This window comes from Catharus ustulatus, chromosome 12 (assembly GCF_009819885.2).
Source record: "Catharus ustulatus isolate bCatUst1 chromosome 12, bCatUst1.pri.v2, whole genome shotgun sequence".
NCBI lineage: Eukaryota > Metazoa > Chordata > Aves > Passeriformes > Turdidae > Catharus > Catharus ustulatus.
In genome coordinates, this window is record NC_046232.1 from 7,367,399 (window position 1) to 7,386,336 (window position 18,938).

The 18,938-nt window shown below is 39.8% G+C and overlaps 1 protein-coding gene across 1 annotated transcript in view; it reads left to right on the top strand.

Moving 5' to 3' along the window:
- The window catches only part of ALDH1A2 (aldehyde dehydrogenase 1 family member A2), a 54,089-nt gene extending 35,464 nt beyond the window's left edge, over positions 1-18,625 (top strand). Inside the window, exons 8-13 of the mRNA XM_033071084.1 lie at positions 6,861-6,963; positions 9,438-9,622; positions 10,365-10,529; positions 10,918-11,075; positions 11,860-11,934; positions 16,396-18,625. Of these exons, the coding sequence (XP_032926975.1) occupies positions 6,861-6,963; positions 9,438-9,622; positions 10,365-10,529; positions 10,918-11,075; positions 11,860-11,934; positions 16,396-16,468 (759 nt within the window). The 3' untranslated portion in view covers positions 16,469-18,625. The remainder of the gene's footprint in view (positions 1-6,860; positions 6,964-9,437; positions 9,623-10,364; positions 10,530-10,917; positions 11,076-11,859; positions 11,935-16,395) is intronic.
- The last annotated feature ends 313 nt before the right edge of the window (positions 18,626-18,938 follow it).

Here is an 18,938-nt window from a genome sequence, read left to right on the forward strand (position 1 = left end):
AATGATAAAACCTATCAGTACAAATGCAAAGATCTTGCAACTGAGATTCTGAAGCACAAGCTTTTCTCAAGTTTTTACCATGAGGTTCTTTTATATAAAAGTTCTTTACCTTTTAAGTACACTTATAGTAAATGAAAACTCCCCATTTGCCTGTAAAAATCACAAAAAAGAGGTATTATCTTTTTCCTGCAGTATTCTTGAAAAGCAGAAAACAGCCTGCTCTTCCTACCAAAAAAAAAAAAAAGAATGCTAATGTGTTCCAAAATTTTTAGAACCCAATCCATAGAAATAGGAGACAAAAGGCCAAGTTCACAACCTTAACTCAATAAAGCCTGACACAGCCACACCACAGACCCTCCAGCCTTGCACCTTATCTTGCAACAGGACCAGTACCAGATGCTCACAGAAAAGAGCATGTGTAGAGTGATCCTTTCCTTGCTGCAGCTTCTGACAATCAATGACTTACTCACTTCCTGAGCCCAGAGGTGCGTGTGGACACTTGTATTCCATGTGCCAATGGCCTTGTCCCCCATGCATGAGTCCAGCACCTCTTGACAGTCCTGGTGACTGAGAGGCCTCAAGCCCATGCCCATGCAATGACTACACAGAAACAGCTTTCAACTTCTGCTTCTGATTTCTGGTTTAGAGCTATGCAGTGTACACTCTCTTCTCTGGGTTTTAGATTCTCAGGTGCTCTGAATTTTTTAAAAATACTGCTATTTACATACTTTTCACACACACACACAAAAAATAACATGAAAAAAACATAGAGTTCTTTTTCTCTGGTGCCATTGCTGTTTGATTTCACTTCTCTCCCGTCTTTACTGCTGGCCCTCCTTTTATGGGTTAGCATGCATACATTCAAATAATAGCCTGCCAACTCTTTCATCCCTCAGCCTATCTGTTTCTTACGAAACACCCTCCCATGGATCATCTTCCTTTCCCAATTCCCTAGTACATGGAACTCAAAACTCTTCCCTTCACAGCTCACTTGGAAAAGGAAGGTTTCTGCAAACACCTGGCAGGCAATGGATTTCACTCTGACAACTGTCACAGTGAAAGGAATAAAATCACGCTGAGTGTGAAAGCCCACCCAAAATACTGTGCCTCCTTAGATTCCAGTAGCTTTCTTGGTTTCTCTGCTTGCTTTGGTTCCCTCTTCAGCAGCCTGTTTGGTATGGGCATTTCAACCAAAATGTTTATTTTTACTGTGTTGGTTTTAGTGAACCAGGGCTAATCCATGATCCTCCTTAATTACAGCAATCTCCTATCAGGCTTCACTGGCAGATTTTTTCCTCATCTTCCACGACCAGACAAAATTTAAACTGCCATAACCAAACTTTCTTCCTGCCAATATGACCATGTTAATAGTTGCTCCTATCCTTTCCTACCTTTCCTTGAAAGTCCATAATCAACTTACATATCTCATTACATCTTATGGAATTTCTCCTTGGTCTTTCTGGTCCCAAGCTGCAGGGTGAAAGTCCCAGTCACTGAGAGCATGGGAGAGGTACTGTAAAACTCAGCTGTGTCCCACTATGCCCCTTGTTTACTGTACATGCCTTTTCCTTTTGCACTGCCCCTATCTGCCTCAGCTTCTTCACTGTTCCACATATTCTTGTTGGAGTTCCTTTTAAAAATTATTAATTAAAACTAGTAATTTACAATTTCTGAGTTTAAGAACAGGTACAAACTCAGGATGTCTGGCATTCCCATGTGTCTGCTGTTAGGCTGCAGTTCTCAGAAGTACAGGAGATGTTCTACAAGTCTCTTGCCCAGTGAAATAACAATGGGCTTTATGTATTTCCAAGACAAATGATGATGGGGGACAATTTTTACACATATCACAAATGCAAACAGTTTCTTCGTATTGCTTTCTTATTCTCTGAAAGAACTTTTGCTAAGCAACAAAGGTGAGAGGTTTTCAAGTATCAGAGAAAAGCAGCCATCAGAAGCAGGTTTACTCTTAATTTGTCTTTATTTCTATTCAAATCTATGAGCTCAGTTAAGGCTTTGCAACTACAGTGATTTTCCTGCTGTAAGCTGTCTGCCCAAAGTCTTCCCTGTGTGCTCCATCTGACCTGGAACTGGTGTACCCTAAGTTCCTGGTGCACAGGGAATAGTTGAGGGGAGTATGTTCTGAGTTTAAAATAAGGGATGATTATGGAGGGTAAGCAGTTATAAATATTTTTAAACGCAGATTTAAAGCCCTGCCTAGGATAAAAATTGTGTTTTGATTGTTGCAAAAGTTTAATGAGTTCTAATAACTTCTGTTTAAAACCAAATGTGTAACCTCCAAATCAGACTGGCTTACAACTCCCTCCAGTTGTTAAATGCTCTCAAGATGAGAATTATAGATAGCACACAAAACATTTGAAGTTCTGGCCAACAAGAAATGTATCCTAAGTGGCTGCTTTCCACTTTGTTCAAACTACGACCCATTAAAATGCAGACAGATTTAAGATAGGATTCAGGTCTGTGTTCAGGCAGTTCTGTGGAGTAACCCAAATAAATATCCAACAAATTGGTTTGGATGCCTGTGTAAACAAAAGGTCTATAAACAACTGCAATAAACCCCAGCAAAAGAGACTGCATTTTGCTTGGCAGAATGTTTTCTTTATGCACTTAGATTAACAAACCATGATCTCATCATTAGTCAACAAGATACTAGAGAGACCATCAAAGCAAACTACGGGAGAGTTGAGATTGATTCATGCCAAACAAATGTTTGTAGCTAACAGCTGTATTACCACTGATTCTAATTTACTCAGCAGGACTCTCCTTTCATTTCTAAAGTGAGATAAATGTCCCAATGCATGATGTAGACAGAATGTCTTCCTACTGCACAGGCAATGAGTTGTGTGAGCTCTCCTGGATCACACAATCTCTTGCTGGTTTTAGGCTTCATGAAGAATTGCAACCTGGCATTTTCTACTTTAGCAATAAGAATTCAAAAGGTGATCTGACCTGTTCTGAGAAGTCTGTGAGCTTATAGTGCTACACACATGCCCTGGGTAAGGATTTAGGGAGGCTACATTAGCATTCATTCCTGCTCCTGCAGAATCTTTTGGATCCCATCTTGGACAGCTTGTGGTTCCTGAATGAGAAGAAGTTGCTTCCCTTCTCCTTCGTGTTTTTGGTAGCTTTTATGAAGCTGTCCCTGGGGAACTGTTGTGCCTCTTTGCCTGTGAAAGATGCACATCAAAAGGACTTCTTAAACCCAATCCAAATAGGATGGTGTGTCTGTCCTATCAACGCTGGCAGGAGTTTAGCCACAGACTTTCATGGGGCCAGGATTTAACCTATGGAACAAATGAGCCATTTATAGCTTAGGATTCTCCCCAGGAATTTGTGTTTGGGTTTGCCTTTTCACTTGTGCTGCACTATTCAGTATGCTCTTTTCAGGGCTGCTCCTCACACAGGGAACTGCTGTCAAATAAAGCTGCTCTTCTTTGGGCCAGTATTTCAAACTCACTTGTCCTTGCAGGAAACACACCCTGAATGTGCCAGGAGGCTCTAAAATGCTTGTAAGAAAGATTTTGCATATAATCTGGAATTCATAAGAAATAAGGCAGACTGAGTGAGCAGCAGCATGGGTTTGAGGGTTTTGCCAAAACAATGACATCCAGTGTCTCAATAGCTGGAGAGAAAACTGTACTTCCAAGAAAACATTGAAAATTTCTGGCCACACCATCTCCTCAAAACTTAATCAACCTCTTGTAACTTAAACCACTTACTGTTCTTCAGATATTCTCTCAATATCCCAAGAAAGATATAGAGGGTATTATTTAAAATGCCTAACTAACTGATGATGTATATCTCCTCTGTCAGTTTTGGCATTGTTCATGGAATCTTTTAATCCATACATTTCCCTGTGCAGTTCTTCCCTTCACTGTCTTGTCTGTGGCAGTATCAAGAAAATGACCTGCTGTTCAGCTAGACTGCAATTCCCCTATATTCAGCTGTTCCCTGATGATTTTCTGTTTATCTGTGAGCAAAGGAAGGTTCAGAGCAAAGGAGAGCCCAGACATTCCAAATGACAGAGCTGAAGAGGAAGTATCACAAACCTTGGAGGTTTGCTTTGACTCATAAGGCTTTGAGTGCTGTAACAGTAACAGGCAAACCCACCTGTACCCTTTAGAAAACAGAAAATTAACAGAACATGAAAGGCAACAAACGTTTTTGACTTCTGCACCAAGTATTTAAAATGTGATTGCTTAAGCCTCCTCTTGAAAGAGACATTGAAGTTCCATATAGAGAAGGCATAAATAAACAACAATCAAATGTTTTAGGTCATGATTCATTCTCACTGCCTACTGTCACACCATTGACAGTTGAGAAACAGACCCTTCCAGGACTATCCTTCAAATAGCTTTGTTGCACAAGAGCGCCTCAAACTACTTTTTAAATCTTTGTTGTTGCTGGTCTGCATAACAAATTGTTTTCTTTGAGATGGACCAAATTACGTCTGCCTCACCCTCCATGCAGCATACAAGGTTATGATACTTCACAAGCTATCCGGGGATACTCCTGATATCAATCTTGAAGCCTATTCAAAACAAGGATGGGGAGTCAGGGCTTTCTCTGCCAACATTCCTGCTGAATAATCACACAGCTCCATTATCTGTGGGGGAGTCCTCTCGTCCAGCGTTCCCTCTCCGGGCTCTGCTGCCTATTGGGAGCTCAGGAACAGAGCGGAGACCCCGCGGGAAGCGTGTCCTGAAAGCCCATGCAGATTGCAACACTATCACTTATCCCTTTCATGCTGTCTTCCTCCATAAAGAGAGGGTCAGTCACAAAAGGCCGCCTTTGTCACTAAATAACCACGGTGCTGGTGCCTTCCCTAAGACTTTTCTCAACTTGTCATTGCACAGGGCACAACGGGAGCACAGTGCACAAAAATGCTGAGCAGCATGAGCCCCACCATCCTGATGTCTACACTGATCTCTAACAGGAAAGACACAGTGAAGCCTTCTATTAAGTTTTTACTTGGATTCTTGACAACAGCTTCCCTGTATTAAAAATACCTCAGACTTCACTTTTCCAAATTAACACCATTGTCTCAAAGCCCTTTGGACTTGAATATTTGCCATATACACTATACTTGGACTTGCATGCTTGTCAATCACTTGTTTGCATGGAATCCTTTTAAAATCTTTACTTAGTTGTACAAAAGTGTTTTGACATTAAAGTAGAATGGAAGGCAGAGGGATGAGGGCTGGCACATTGCTCTGGCTTTCTTGGTCCGCCCTGCTCTTTGTGAATTTTTGAGGGGAAATAGCTGGTTGTTGTTCTTTGAGAGAGGGAGGTTCAAGGCAGTGAGGGTGTGAATGGCATTGGCTGGCACGGGCTATAAACACAGAATTCTGGTTTCCAGTGTACATTTTCAGCACAGTTTGAGAGGCTGGAATTTCCAGATGACGTGCTCGATGTATGTGGTGGGGGTGGAAGGCAGAAAGGATCCTTTTTTTTTCAGGTTCACTTCTGGCTGTCAGTCAAACATAGCAATAAAATCAGCTCCAATTAAGGGGATATGCAAGGAATTTCATGATAATGTCAACACTCCATTCCATCAATACGGGGTAAAGGAAAAAAAAGCTTTTCTTTTTTTTTTTAAGAAAAAACTTCGGTCACCCTCAACTGTGGTATCACCAGATAAACAGTTAATCACAAAGGTACATGAAGTGGTTCACAATTCCTTCATTATCCTGTGGGGTTTTTCCTTTGTTTTTTTTTCTTTGGGGCCCTGGTTTCTGTTTCATTTGCTTTCTGATTACTCCAGTGCTGACTTAACTTTCTCTAGCAGACTGCCTCCAATTCTCTAAGAGGTTCAGCTTCTCATCCATTAACCCTTTGCTGCAGGGAATTTCACTCACATAACCTTAGAAATAGAAAACAGATAGAGAGACCAGAGTACTACATGGAGGAAAAAGCCCAGCTCTGGACTCACTCCCATCTCACTTCACCTCTAACTTCCTGTGTGACATTAAAACATGTCTCAGTTAAAATAAAGCACTTACCAAGGTTCTTAGGCTTCTCAATATTCAGTAGGTACTTTTAATCCTGTTTTTTACTATGTAGGAGCCTAAATCTACTGGTGATTACTTCCTTAGCTGCAAAATGGTCACAGTTACACTGCAACCATACAAAAGCTGATCTATTTTGGATTTGTTGATCCAGAGAGAGGAGAATTTCCAGGGAGCACAGGTGCCCCTCCAACTGTACTGATGTGGAAGCACATCAAATCTGTAGCTGTCAGATTGTTACTCCATTTAATCTACTCTTATGTTCATTGGTGAGATCTGCAATTTGTGGCTGCTCCAGCTGACCCCACAATCTACAAAGCCATTTTGGAGGTGATTTTGGCCTCCTCAACCCATATTAAGATTATCTGTGGTGCAACTGTAGGTCAGGTCTGGGATGGTGCTTTTGTAACTTCTTGCCTACTTGGTATTCTGCTCTGTGCTGTTAATCCTGCAGAGGAGGAGGATGGTTTCATCAGAATTTGATGTATTAAGCCCTGTGAGCATGTCAGTGGTTTGGCTAGAAGTAATTGTAGTTACATCCATTTCGAATTTCTAATTCAGCCCTCCTGAAATGCCCTAAAAGAGAGTCCCAAGCCATTTTAGCATAGCTGCATGGGGGTGAATGGTGCACAAACTTAGTGCTATGCCTTATCCCCTCTCAATTTCTAGGAAAAAAAAAAAAGAAGGAAAGCTGTCCACTACTGATGAGAATATGTTTGGAACGAAGAAATTGCTGGATTATTTAAAGCTCTGCTCTACTCATAGCCAACCCTGGCTGTTAAAATGAACTGTATGACTACATTCCCTGTAAAATGTGTCTCCATTTCCTTTCAGGTTGGGAAGCTGATCCAAGAAGCAGCTGGAAGGAGTAATTTGAAGAGAGTTACACTGGAGCTGGGTGGGAAAAGCCCAAACATTATTTTCGCAGATGCTGATTGTAAGTCAGCACTTCCATATTTTTGCTAAAAACATGATTGCATGATGTCTTTTTTCTTATTTATTTTTTTCTTTTTTGAAATTAATTTTAGGGCACATCTTTCATATAAAGTGAAATGAAGCAATACAGCTGTATCTAATGGCACTTTTCAATCTTACAGAAGCAACCTAAGGTGTGCTAAAATAGAACTTTTGAACCCACAGATTCATAGTCAACAAGAGAGCAGAAAAAAGATTATAACTAAGCATGTAGACAGGGTGGTTTTCACAGTTAGTCCCACACACATTTGCCATCCTATACTTTGCAGCAAGGTGATTTAGTGCTTTAAATATGGAAATTCTGTGATTTTTTTTTGGTTCAAAGCAATTCTAAAAAGGGAGGACTTTTATGTACACTTGACTTGCTAATCTAGTCAGTGCACTATTCCTTTGTTAAGTAACTGTAAAGGGAGATTATTCCATTTTTAAAATTTTCCCAACTAAAGAATTGTGTATTGAAATATCCTCACTGCCACTGTCAGCAGGGAGCTGAAAATTTTGGCAGATGTATGATGCTGTGCAGCTGAGATTTCTGGCACCTGAGAAGGTACAGGACAGCTGTTTAGGACAGGATATAAACACAAACTGGAAGTTTCTGCTTAAATGAACAGCAATGAAATAGTTACAATGCTGATATCGAAATTGTCAGCAGGAGGTTTTGAAGTTAACACCCCCTTAAGATGAATGAGAGGGTTCACACCATCTCTCTGAGCTCTTGTTTCAGGCTGGGTGTAGGCACACTGTACTCAATGCCCTTTCTGGGAACTTTGCAACCCCAATAAACAGACACATAAGGATCTGATCTTCTCATTTAAAAGGGGGAAGTGAATTGAATGATTTTGAATAGCATGAATTACAAGAGACATTTACAGTCCTGTATCCATTTTCAAAACTTACCAATATCTGAGAAACTAGGGAAAGCTTGACAACTTCCAGCAGATTTCTATATAGAAATGCTTTACCAAGTTGAGGACTGAAATTTCAGCCACAGTCATCCTGATAAGCTAAAAAAGCTCTTGTCAGCTGGAGCCACACACAGATACTCCAGCCCTCTAGCCCAGTTACTCATCTCCACCTCCAACCAGATATCAGCACACCTCAAATGACCCTCATCTGCTAACTCAGACTTGAACACCTAAACATTTCTAGTAGAGTGACACGTGCCATGGGCAGGTCTGTGTTATGACCTTCCACAGGGGAAGGACAACTGCTCTCTGGTCTTCCCACAATTACAACCTCCAGCACTTGACCTAAGATTTAAACTTTAAAGCTCTGATTATTTAAAAACAGCAATTGGCTTACTGTTCCAAAGGAGTTATTTGTTGTGCTTGAGGAACTCTGTGTGCCAAAAGTTAGCAGAAAGCATGATAAAGCTGTTGAAGGTTTAATGCACCAAAAAAACAGAGAAGAATGGTTAGAGCTCCTCATGGTGAAAACTGTTAACAATAGAGGAAGAAACATTAGTTAATCACAGCTATCCACTAGTGCTTTCAATTTCCATAGAGCTGCCAAGGAAAATGTGAATGTCCAGGGAACACCCCATATAATTTTTCTAAAGACCACACTGAGGGCATAAAAAGACATTTCTGTTAGACAGAGTTGTCTTGAATGCGCTGAAAATAAAGTTCAGTTGCTTTGTTTAGTCCATAAAAGATTATACTTTAAGCAATATTCCAAAGGGCTACAACTGGTAACAGAGGTATTACAGTGCTGTAGGGCATCACTGTTTAGGGATTAATTCATTATTCTTGTCTAGTCAGTTATCACACCCAAAGTAAGAACGTGGTCTTGAATGTCTAAATATGATCCTCTCTCCTGCTTGGACAGAATGGGTTAGTTGTACCTCCAAGGAAGTCAGAGTAGAAATTGAGGACTGATTGTTCTATAACAGCCCTATAATGTTAAAGCCTTACCCAATTATCTGCCTGGGCCAAGAGGAAATTTCTATGTTGCAGAAAAAGAATCTGGATTTTTGGGAAGCACAGGTCTTGTCATTATCAAAGTCAAATTCTCCCATGTATTTGGTTTGCTGTAATTCTCACACATGAAATATTGAGCCCAGTGCCACCTTGGGATCACAGACAAATTTTCCTTTCCTGTAGTGACCCAGTCAGATGTATTTATGTGGGGCATATCCTGCTTCTGAGGTTCCCTTAAGGGTTTTACTTGGTAAACGGAATGTTGCTGGATATAAGACACTAGTAAAGTTGCATACCTTATTCTTGTTGACTGCTAAAGCACTGTCTTAACTTTTCCAGTGGGAATCATCCTCATTTCTGACCCGACACAACTATAGCATGTCTTGATTTAGTTTTATTTAACCAAATCCTACACTGAAGTTTCAGGAATGTGGCACTGTGTAATACACACAGCACTGGTGCAAAGGCAGATTTGCCCATGGTGTTCCAGTGCAACATGTGCTCTCTTGGTTTTCAGTGGACTATGCTGTGGAACAAGCTCACCAAGGAGTCTTCTTCAATCAAGGTCAATGCTGCACTGCAGGCTCACGGATTTATGTGGAAGAATCAATCTACGAAGAGTTTGTTAGAAGAAGTGTAGAACGAGCAAAGAGGAGAGTTGTGGGGAGTCCTTTTGACCCAACTACAGAGCAAGGTCCACAGGTAAAGGAGTAGGGCTTTGGCTCTACAGCCCAGGAGATGCCTGGAGGTATTTAAACTCCACTAAGGCAGAGATCAGTCAGTGCACACTCACTCAAGGTCCCAGACAGCTGGCACAATACATACTTCCAAGATTAAAGTTCTAAAGGATTAAATAAGCTGTGCAGCTCTGAGGAGTATTCTTGTTAAATAAAAGGTATTCTTGTTAAATAAAAAAATCTCAGTTTAAATATCAATGTTTGCTTCCCAATTTTAAGAACATGATTTGGGCCTTCAGCCCCCAAAATGCAGCTGTAAACTGTGAGAAGCTCTTAAAAGTCTTCGAGCATTTAACTATCAAGAACTGTCTACAACCATAACTGTGCCTGGAGATCCAGGAATTCTAAGCAGAAGATGGACATAATCAGAAATAAATCCTAAGAAAATGTTCCTGCCACTAATTACCAGCTGGGCTTATAACATTTTCAGGAAATTAATCTGGGACAAAAACTAATGATCTGTTTTATTTTGTGCTTGTAAATTAGGTTGTTTAGCAAGAGCATGGGTTAAGCCACAAACATAAGGTGACACATCCTAAGTCTGAGCCTGAGGTTACAGTCAGCACCTGCTTGGAGATCTTTGGCAGCTCAAAGAGCAGTGAATGGAAGCAGGAACTGACTCACTGGAACATGACTTGTCTAAAAACACCTATTTGGACTTGTCAAGTGCATGGTCTGCACATCTAACAGCTTTTGCTCTCTTTCAGATTGATAAAAAACAATACAACAAGATCTTGGAACTGATTCAAAGTGGCATCACTGAAGGAGCAAAACTTGAATGTGGGGGAAAAGGGCTGGGAAGAAAGGGATTCTTCATTGAACCTACAGTGTTTTCCAATGTAACAGATGACATGCGGATTGCCAAGGAGGAGGTATTCACATGTGTGGGCAAGATCCTTTTAAAATGTGCTAAATATGACTTTTTTCCTTTTGTTTAATTTCAAAGACAAAAGTTCAGAGTGAAAATTATGACCATATTAAAAAAAATAACGTATTTTCAGAACTCCTTATGCACACAGCAGGTGACATCAACTGGGTAAGGAAGCTCAGTTTTTGTCACTGATTGTAAGGACTTGGATATCAAAGAGGAGATATGGGTAGAATGGACAAGTTCCCCTGAGGCACCTGCTTTGGGAAAATCATGCAGCTTTACAGACAGATATTATCACTATTTATCACTAGATTTTGCCGTGGGAAATTTTAAAGACTGTAATAGGAGAGAGAGGGGGCTAGTTTATTAATTATCAATCTTTGTTGCAGATTTTTGGGCCTGTTCAAGAAATACTGAGATTTAAAACCATGGATGAAGTTATAGAGAGAGCCAACAATTCTGATTTTGGGCTGGTAGCTGCTGTCTTTACAAATGACATAAACAAGGCCCTGACAGTCTCTTCAGCAATGCAGGCTGGGACAGTCTGGTAAGCAGAAGTTATCCTACTCCTGCTCTTAAAGAGTTTGACTCACTATTATAATTTCACTTCAGTTTTGCACCCTTTGTTAAGAATATTTATGCAGCCCATCCTTGTGGTGGATCACTGGCCAAGCCATGGGACAGCAGTGGGTGGTGTTGTGGCTGCTCACAGCTGGGGAATGCTGCTGGAGCTGGAAAGCACCTTGCTTCCCAGGAGCTCACAGCCCCTGCTGAGCAGCTTTACTGAAAACAAACAGGAGAAACAATCCTTTCTGCGGAGCACAAGAATCCTGGGTGGTTTTACTAAAGGCACTAAAGATTATGTACTTTCTACAACATTAAGAAACTGAGGGGACACTTCCTCTCCAGTCTTTAGGAATAGGGAATGCCAACTCTAGAGTTTAGTAGCTTGCAACTTAGTATGTCAAACCTGAGTAAACTAAAGATCTGCAAGAAATTAGGGAGAAAAAGGACAAACTCAAATCTAACTGCTCTTTGTTATAAATTGGCACCGAGGTTTGGCAGCAGATTAACAGTTCATTACTGAAGTTTTGTCCAAGGTATGGTGCTCTCCTCCAGCCCTTCACAGGTCAAATCCAATTCTCCTTAGGAGTAAGAAGCAGACCGTCGTTTTTCTAGCATAAATCCCTCATTTCTTTTCAACATGAAACAAGTTTGTTATTACTGAGAGGTATAGAGTGTCCTTAGCTCCACAAGTTTCTGCCTCTCTCTGAGTTATCCAGAGCTCTTTCTGGCAGTGCAGCTGGACTTAATGCCTCTTCCTGTTACAGGATAAATTGCTACAATGCCTTAAATGCCCAAAGTCCTTTTGGAGGATTCAAAATGTCTGGCAACGGGAGGGAGATGTAAGTATTACACTGCTGTTTTCTAAATTGTTTTCAGCTCTATAACTTAATAAATGTTAGTGAATGCTTCCATGCAAATTGAGATCCAGAAATATTCCAACCTGATTATGAGGGCATAATATAAGGTGACCTTTAATCATCATTGCCAGTTCTAAACGCAATTGATTTGCATGGTAAGACCACCTTTTTAACATTGCAAATTAACTTATTGGAATTCTCTTCTTATCCTGAAAGGAACTGAAAATTTCTGAATATTTTTCTGAACTTATAACCTGTGTTTTCTGGAAGGCTTTTTAGCTATATTAAGCATCATTTTTCAGAAAGACTCTCTCTTTGGTGACGCTGAGTGCTTGTTGACTGGTTTGGTGTTCTTGTTTCAGAGTTATTTTGCCATGTATTGTGTCTCCCTTGGTAGTTTCCCCTTTCCTTGCTTCAGTTTTCACTATATTTATTAATATAGGTGCATTTGAATTTCATAAAAAGTTATCACCTTGCAGATTTTTAAACAATCAGGCCAAGAGAAGGAAACAAATGTGCTACATCCCTTTGAAAAAAAAACACTTTCCATTACAAAGCTTTCTGTCGTTCTTATTCCATTTAGCACTAAGTGCCAGATATTTTGAAATGGAGCTCCACACACAAATATTGTCCCATGTAACTAATTTAAAGTCTTGCCAGTTTCTCATTCTCATTACAATCACAGGGAAGTTTAGCAATTGCATCAGCCCCAGATTGGTTACATACCAAGGGTTCAATTAATTTCTGTGCAGGAGGTATGTGTACCAGATATGTCTCACCTAAGTTTTCAAAATAGCTTATGGCTAATGGCAAACTTAGCAGTAAAACTAAAGTAAGGTCAAACTCTTTAAAACTTTAAATATGCTGAAGTATACAACTTGATCTATAAAATAAGCTTTATGTAATCTGAAGTATTTTCCCTCGTTAGGGAGTACTTTGAATAACACATTCATACTATTCACATTCATGAGTTATGAGGTGATCTCACACTGGCATAAATATGTCAGGTCATCTAAGTCTTATCATTGTGAAAATATTCTAAAACTACTAAGCTTGATAGAGCACATGAGTAACTTGACACCCAGGGGTGACCCCACTGACTCCAGGGAGGTTCAACTGTGCAAGTAAAATACTCACATATCAATGTTGCAGAGTTCTTGAAAGGGGGGAAACCCAGGCAGCACCCCAGCTCTCATGGAAAAATCTGTGGTAATTGCAGACTCGATTCCCACTACAGCTCTGAAAGTATTCATCACAAACGATAAATGTTTGGAATGGCAATAATCTCCATCTCACAAAGATGCCTGAAAATCTACCTATGAGTAATTATTCTAGTCCTTTCAGAACCTCTTTGATCAGATATCACCTTCTAATCTGCCTCCTCCACCCTGCATTAACACCTGCATACTTTTCATTAAAATACCAGTTTCCTACATTCTTGTTTTTGAGGCATACATTTTACAGCATAAATAATGTTGAGTGGGGCAGTTAAAGAAAAAAAAGTGCCTATACATAAGTGTGTCATTCCTAATGTGACACTATGTCACAGCCAGATCATAACTTGGCCACTGTGCTGCCTGTGCCAGCACTGCATTATCTGGGACTTGGTTTGGTCCTGCACTTAAATTTGCAGGTTTTCATCACACATGGGCAAAAAAATCAACACTAAGTTGTGAACTGTTATACTTGCTTTACACTCCCACAAAATGTAGCAGAGTATGTGCATCCCAGCAGAGAACCAGAACTCATGTACACAACACTGGTGATTTCTGATTGCATTAATATTACTTACAATATTCTTGTATCCTTGAAGAGGTCTAAAAGACATGGGTTTGGGGTTTTTTCATTCATGTTTCTTTAAAGCTTCTTATAACTACCTGGGAGATGTAAAATTTAACTCCTGTAACTAAAAATTGGGTGGTTCACCCCAGATAGCCACATGTGGTCATTTTATATTAGATCTCCCTAAAATTCTGGCCTCTGTCCAAATGTCTTCAAGGGAAGGAAGTGCCATTCTACTACAGAACTCTCCTTTAATGTCATAGGAATTGTTATTGTATGGATAGCTCTGAGATACAGCAATGCACACCTGCATTCTGAAAAACAAGTGCAAGCGGGAGAATGGCTTGGAGTTGTAATTCCCTTATCTTTTTTTTCTCCTAGACTGAGGGAGGGAAGAGAATATGAAATCTTTCTTCTTAAAAACCATTTTGTTCCCTTTCCCTCACACCTACACAACCAAGAGATAGCACCATGCAGATCTGACCCATGGGCTCTTTCCTTTTCACAGACACAACCTTTGTTCTCACTGATACCAAACTGTAATCCCAGAAGACCCTGAGTGGCCATGGAATAGGATGGTTTTGCTCCCTGTATTAGGCTGTGGGGACAATCAAGCCCTTTAATTGAACATACACTGACTCTTCTGCTCTGAATGTCTGGCATAACTCATCTTCCTATTCAGCAGGTGTAGCTTTTTAACTCTTGAAATATATTTGCCTTAGAATTCATCACAATTGTCCTTTTCCAAACTATTGACCAGAAAACAAGCATTTAAAGCCCTGAAGCCATGAGCTGAAGAAACAGACAATAAATGCCTATAATTCTGTTTGGCAAACCAAGATGAAAGATCAAGTGGCATTTGGAACGTACATAAAGTCACTCACTGCTGGGTTATCTATTGGCTTGCAAAAAATGTGTTCAATGGGTGTCTGCAGCTACACAACAGCCCTGCTGAATCCAGAAACTTCACAAAGACACTTACTAACATTAGTTATTGGGCTCCAGGCAGCTCCTGGTGACAGCTTCCACTGAGCCCTAAGGGGATGGTTCTGATAAATAGCTAGTGGTTTTGGTCATTCTTTGGTGATAAATCCACCATTTTCTACTGAAAGCTTGGGGTAGTGTGGTCCAGATCAGTGGGGACCTTTCACATGTAAAAAAGTCTTCACTAATATTTGCTTGCAGGTTCTTAGACTCAGGTAAATCTTAACACTACCTACTGAATCATCAGTCTGCTGTATCCCTTAAATCCCGACCACTGCATCACGTATAAGGCTTACCAAGCCAACAGGCACATCAGCTTTCAAAACTGTAGATGAAGTGACATGAGCTGGTAAATACTGATGTTTCTGCTCAAATGAATCAACTTTCCAAGGAAGGTTACAGGAATTTCAACCCAATGCTCTATTTTGTGTAAAATCTGAAGTGTAGAAACTAATACAAAATGGGTTATGCAACACTGGGGGCCTGCAGAGGGGTCTAATTGCCTTAAACAGTGACCTCTCACTCCATTCTGAAACACTTATTAGAAGGAGGTTCTGAGGAATTCCTCTGAAATATTCTTCATGGTTCAGTTGGCATTAAGAGCTGCACAGGAGAATCCAGAGGGGAGGCAGTGTCAGATAGTAAACATGCTAATATCATATCTATGCCAGCATGTTCTGCATTTTAATACACAGCAATACTGTGTGTGTCTTAGGAGGGAGGATAAAAATTCACCAAGAAACAAATGTCTGTAAGAACTTCCGTAAAAAAATCCTCATTGAGTTAATATGGAAAAGGTATTCTACTTCCAGACTTGCACTGTACCTGTTTTGAGGTGGGGACAGTGTTTGCTTTATATCCACAGCATCTGGAAGATAAAACTTCACTAATGACACAAAGAGACTTCTCTATTACTCAAAATAGGCACAGGAGAATGGAAATACCTGTACTTCAGAGAAGACAAGGTCCCACGAAGCCATGAAACATCCACTCTAAACATCAGCAGAGGGGCCAAAGAGATGACCCAGGCTGCAGCTGACTAAACCAAAATGTTACTTGCACCCAGAAACACCCACTTCTTAAGTGTGATCTATCCAAAACAGAATGTGTTCCCCTCAGAGCCATGTGCCAGATGACTGGGACCTGGCAGGTGCCTGGTCTCCAGCAGTGTGGAGCTTCTTATGTAAGGTCCTGTGCCAGAACAAAACGAGGAATTCTGCAGGGAATCATAGGAGGGAATCTGAGCAAGCTGAACCCTCTTCCACGTTATGCGCAAAGCTGCCACTAGATGTTTTGCTAGGGAGAAAAGATCATCTTTATCCTCGGTTGTGATTAGTTCATTTTTCATTGTGTTCAGTGTGGACCTTCCCTTTCTTGAGTGCAATATAAACAGTAATTTCACTGGCCAGTGGGGTAGGTCTTGGTGTTTGGACATTTTCAAAGTCTAGAAAGGACAGAGAACATCAATTCACTCCCAAAAGCTCCATCAACAGACAGTGAGTATTTCTGGGTTTAATGTTCTGTATCTCCTTATCAAATTCTGAAGCCATCCGCTATTCTGTCCTAAACTGAACTGCAACTTTGGATTATAGCTTAACTTTAACAAGAAATTGCTTTGCAGATTTTTGCTTGATAAACAATACCTGGTATAAGCTGATGCTGCAATTTGTTCTTTAGGGGTGAATGTGGATTGAGAGAATATTCTGAAGTTAAAACTGTGACAATAAAGATCCCTCAGAAGAACTCCTAAAATGACAAAGGACCGTGTTGTGCAGAAGAGCACATGATGCCACCTTCTCTATTCCTTATGGAGACCAGCACTCAGGAATAAAAAGTGTTACACAATATATATTTAAGAAATTAAGTTGCTACATATATACTGGGCACATAACTGCGTACGTAATACAAACCAACTCTGCATGTTTTCATAAAACTCTCCTGAGAATCATTACATCTTTATAGAACAAATAATAATGAGATAAAATTGCTACTGGGCATCATTTAATAATGGTTCCAGCTATAAAACTGTTAAATGCAAATGCATGCACTCACACATTTATCTCTTCCTTAAATAAACAGAGTAAGTCTTACTGTTTTCAGGTTGCCTTCTCAAACAGACCTGCCTTGTACTGACATTGTAGTTTCAATCAGGGCTCTGCAAGACAGACTATACTGAAAACACTAGCAATGAACAACACAAACAAGTGTCATTGATGTTCTTAAAAAATAAAAGACTCTGAATGGTAATGGCCCCAAACCTGGTGTGGTGGCACCTTTCCAATCAGCACACCCACAGGAAGAGGTCAGACTAGGGAGGGAATCAATCTGCTGCGTGGCCAATGAAAGCCAAATACTGATCAGTGAAATTTGGCTTTCATGGCTTACAGCAATTTAGATTTCAAAGCTTATTTTCATAATTACTTTATGTCTTGCTATAAGCAAAAAGTCCTCCTTCTTTTACAGGAACTTGAAGGGATTTACCTGCCTGCCAAAAGAGCAAGGCCAGACAGGGTGGGTGGGTGTTAACGAGAACAGGAACAGATTCCAAGGCTTCACAGAATATTTTAGCTTTCACTGCTTGTCTAGTTTTGTTGTTGTTGTTGTTGTTGTTACTGTTGTTTTCACCTTTTTTCTTTTTTTAAACAAATATGTGCACACACAGGCTCCATTTATTTGTCTGCTATTAAACTGCCTGTGATTACACTGGGAATCATTAAGTACTTGTTACAGCTTTTACTAAATGATGTCTTGCCATCCTCACCATGCTTGTGCACCTCAGGTGATGTTACTGGCTGGTACTGAGCTTTCAATTATTTGCGTTTTTTTGATCCAGGACAAAAATATGAGCAAGTTCTTTCAGAATTGAGGTGTTTACAGCCTGTCACATTATTACCTGCTGCCTACAGAATCTCTTCAAATTTATCACTGATATACTAAATATCTCTTTCTTTTTTCAGCTGCAGAGCTCATCAATTCCACAGATTATTTTTTAAGAGGTTTCATTTTATCTTTTAACTTAGAATTAAGCAAATCTATTTTAGAAGTACAGTAAATCATCCACACAGTGCAGCTACATGATCTGGGGTGTAAGGACAGAATCACAGCCTTAGGTGTAAGTTTTCCTAGCTGCAGAGTCTATGCTATGAACTGTTGAAAACTCCAGCCCTGATCAGAAACTAACTTCTGCATGTTCTTGACTTCCTTTAGTCTCTGAGGAATTCCTCTTACATTTGAAGTTGTATGTGTCCTTTAACATACTGCTGGATCAGGACAAGAGTCTCCAGCACTTTGTAGTGTGGTGGCCCTCCATATTTTGTAACTCATGTCAAACTGTGTATGTGTTTTTAAGCAATACATCTACATGTCATTATTCAGAACTGATAGTACATTCACAAACATGGAGATAAATCAAAGTATTCCTGAGTTGTTAAATTCAAATGCCATATACTTCTACTGCAGTGTATGTCAGAGTGAAGAAAAACAAAACACAGCAAGTAAGAGATTAGTTATCTTTTAAACTGCAATATAAAATGTGAAAAAGGAGATTTTACTTCTTTTCTCCTATTTACTTAAAAAAGAAACTTCCTGTGCTTACGGCATTTACACCATGTACTCTTTTGTATTCCTTTCGTGTATTTTGTATGTCTGTGCTTTATTCCCAATACATTCAGGTAAATAATATAGAGTTACCATTTTTTTCAACCCTGTCACTGCAGCTCCATTTGATGTACATGGGTTTGTGAAATCCTTTTTTAGATGTACCATCTGCATGGATCCAACAAAACATTTTTCCAGTCCCTGCAGCTTTTTGTTACAGTTTTTAATCATGTATATAGTTATATGTTATTAAAAAAGTAAAAGGATATTTTCTATGAAGTTTTTTCCATTAAAAAGGTTTAGAGAAAGACTTTAGACTGTGAGACTCCTTTATTGTTGACAGAGCTATAAAAATATTAAAAAAAATATTTTCTTAGCAAAAGATCTGCTCTCACAGTAGCTTTATTTTCATTTGCAAAATGAATGAAGTAAAAGGCCAATTACATTTTCTGGAATATTATTGCAGCTGTATGAAAACACTTGTGAATTGCAGATCTAGGTCATAGTCAAAGTTCATCTTCACCCTTATGGTCATAAAGTTTAGCTATTGGGGCAGGTCTGAAGTCATCAAAACCAGTGGGGCACCCTTACAAACTGCTGCATCACAGCTTGATTTTTGTATA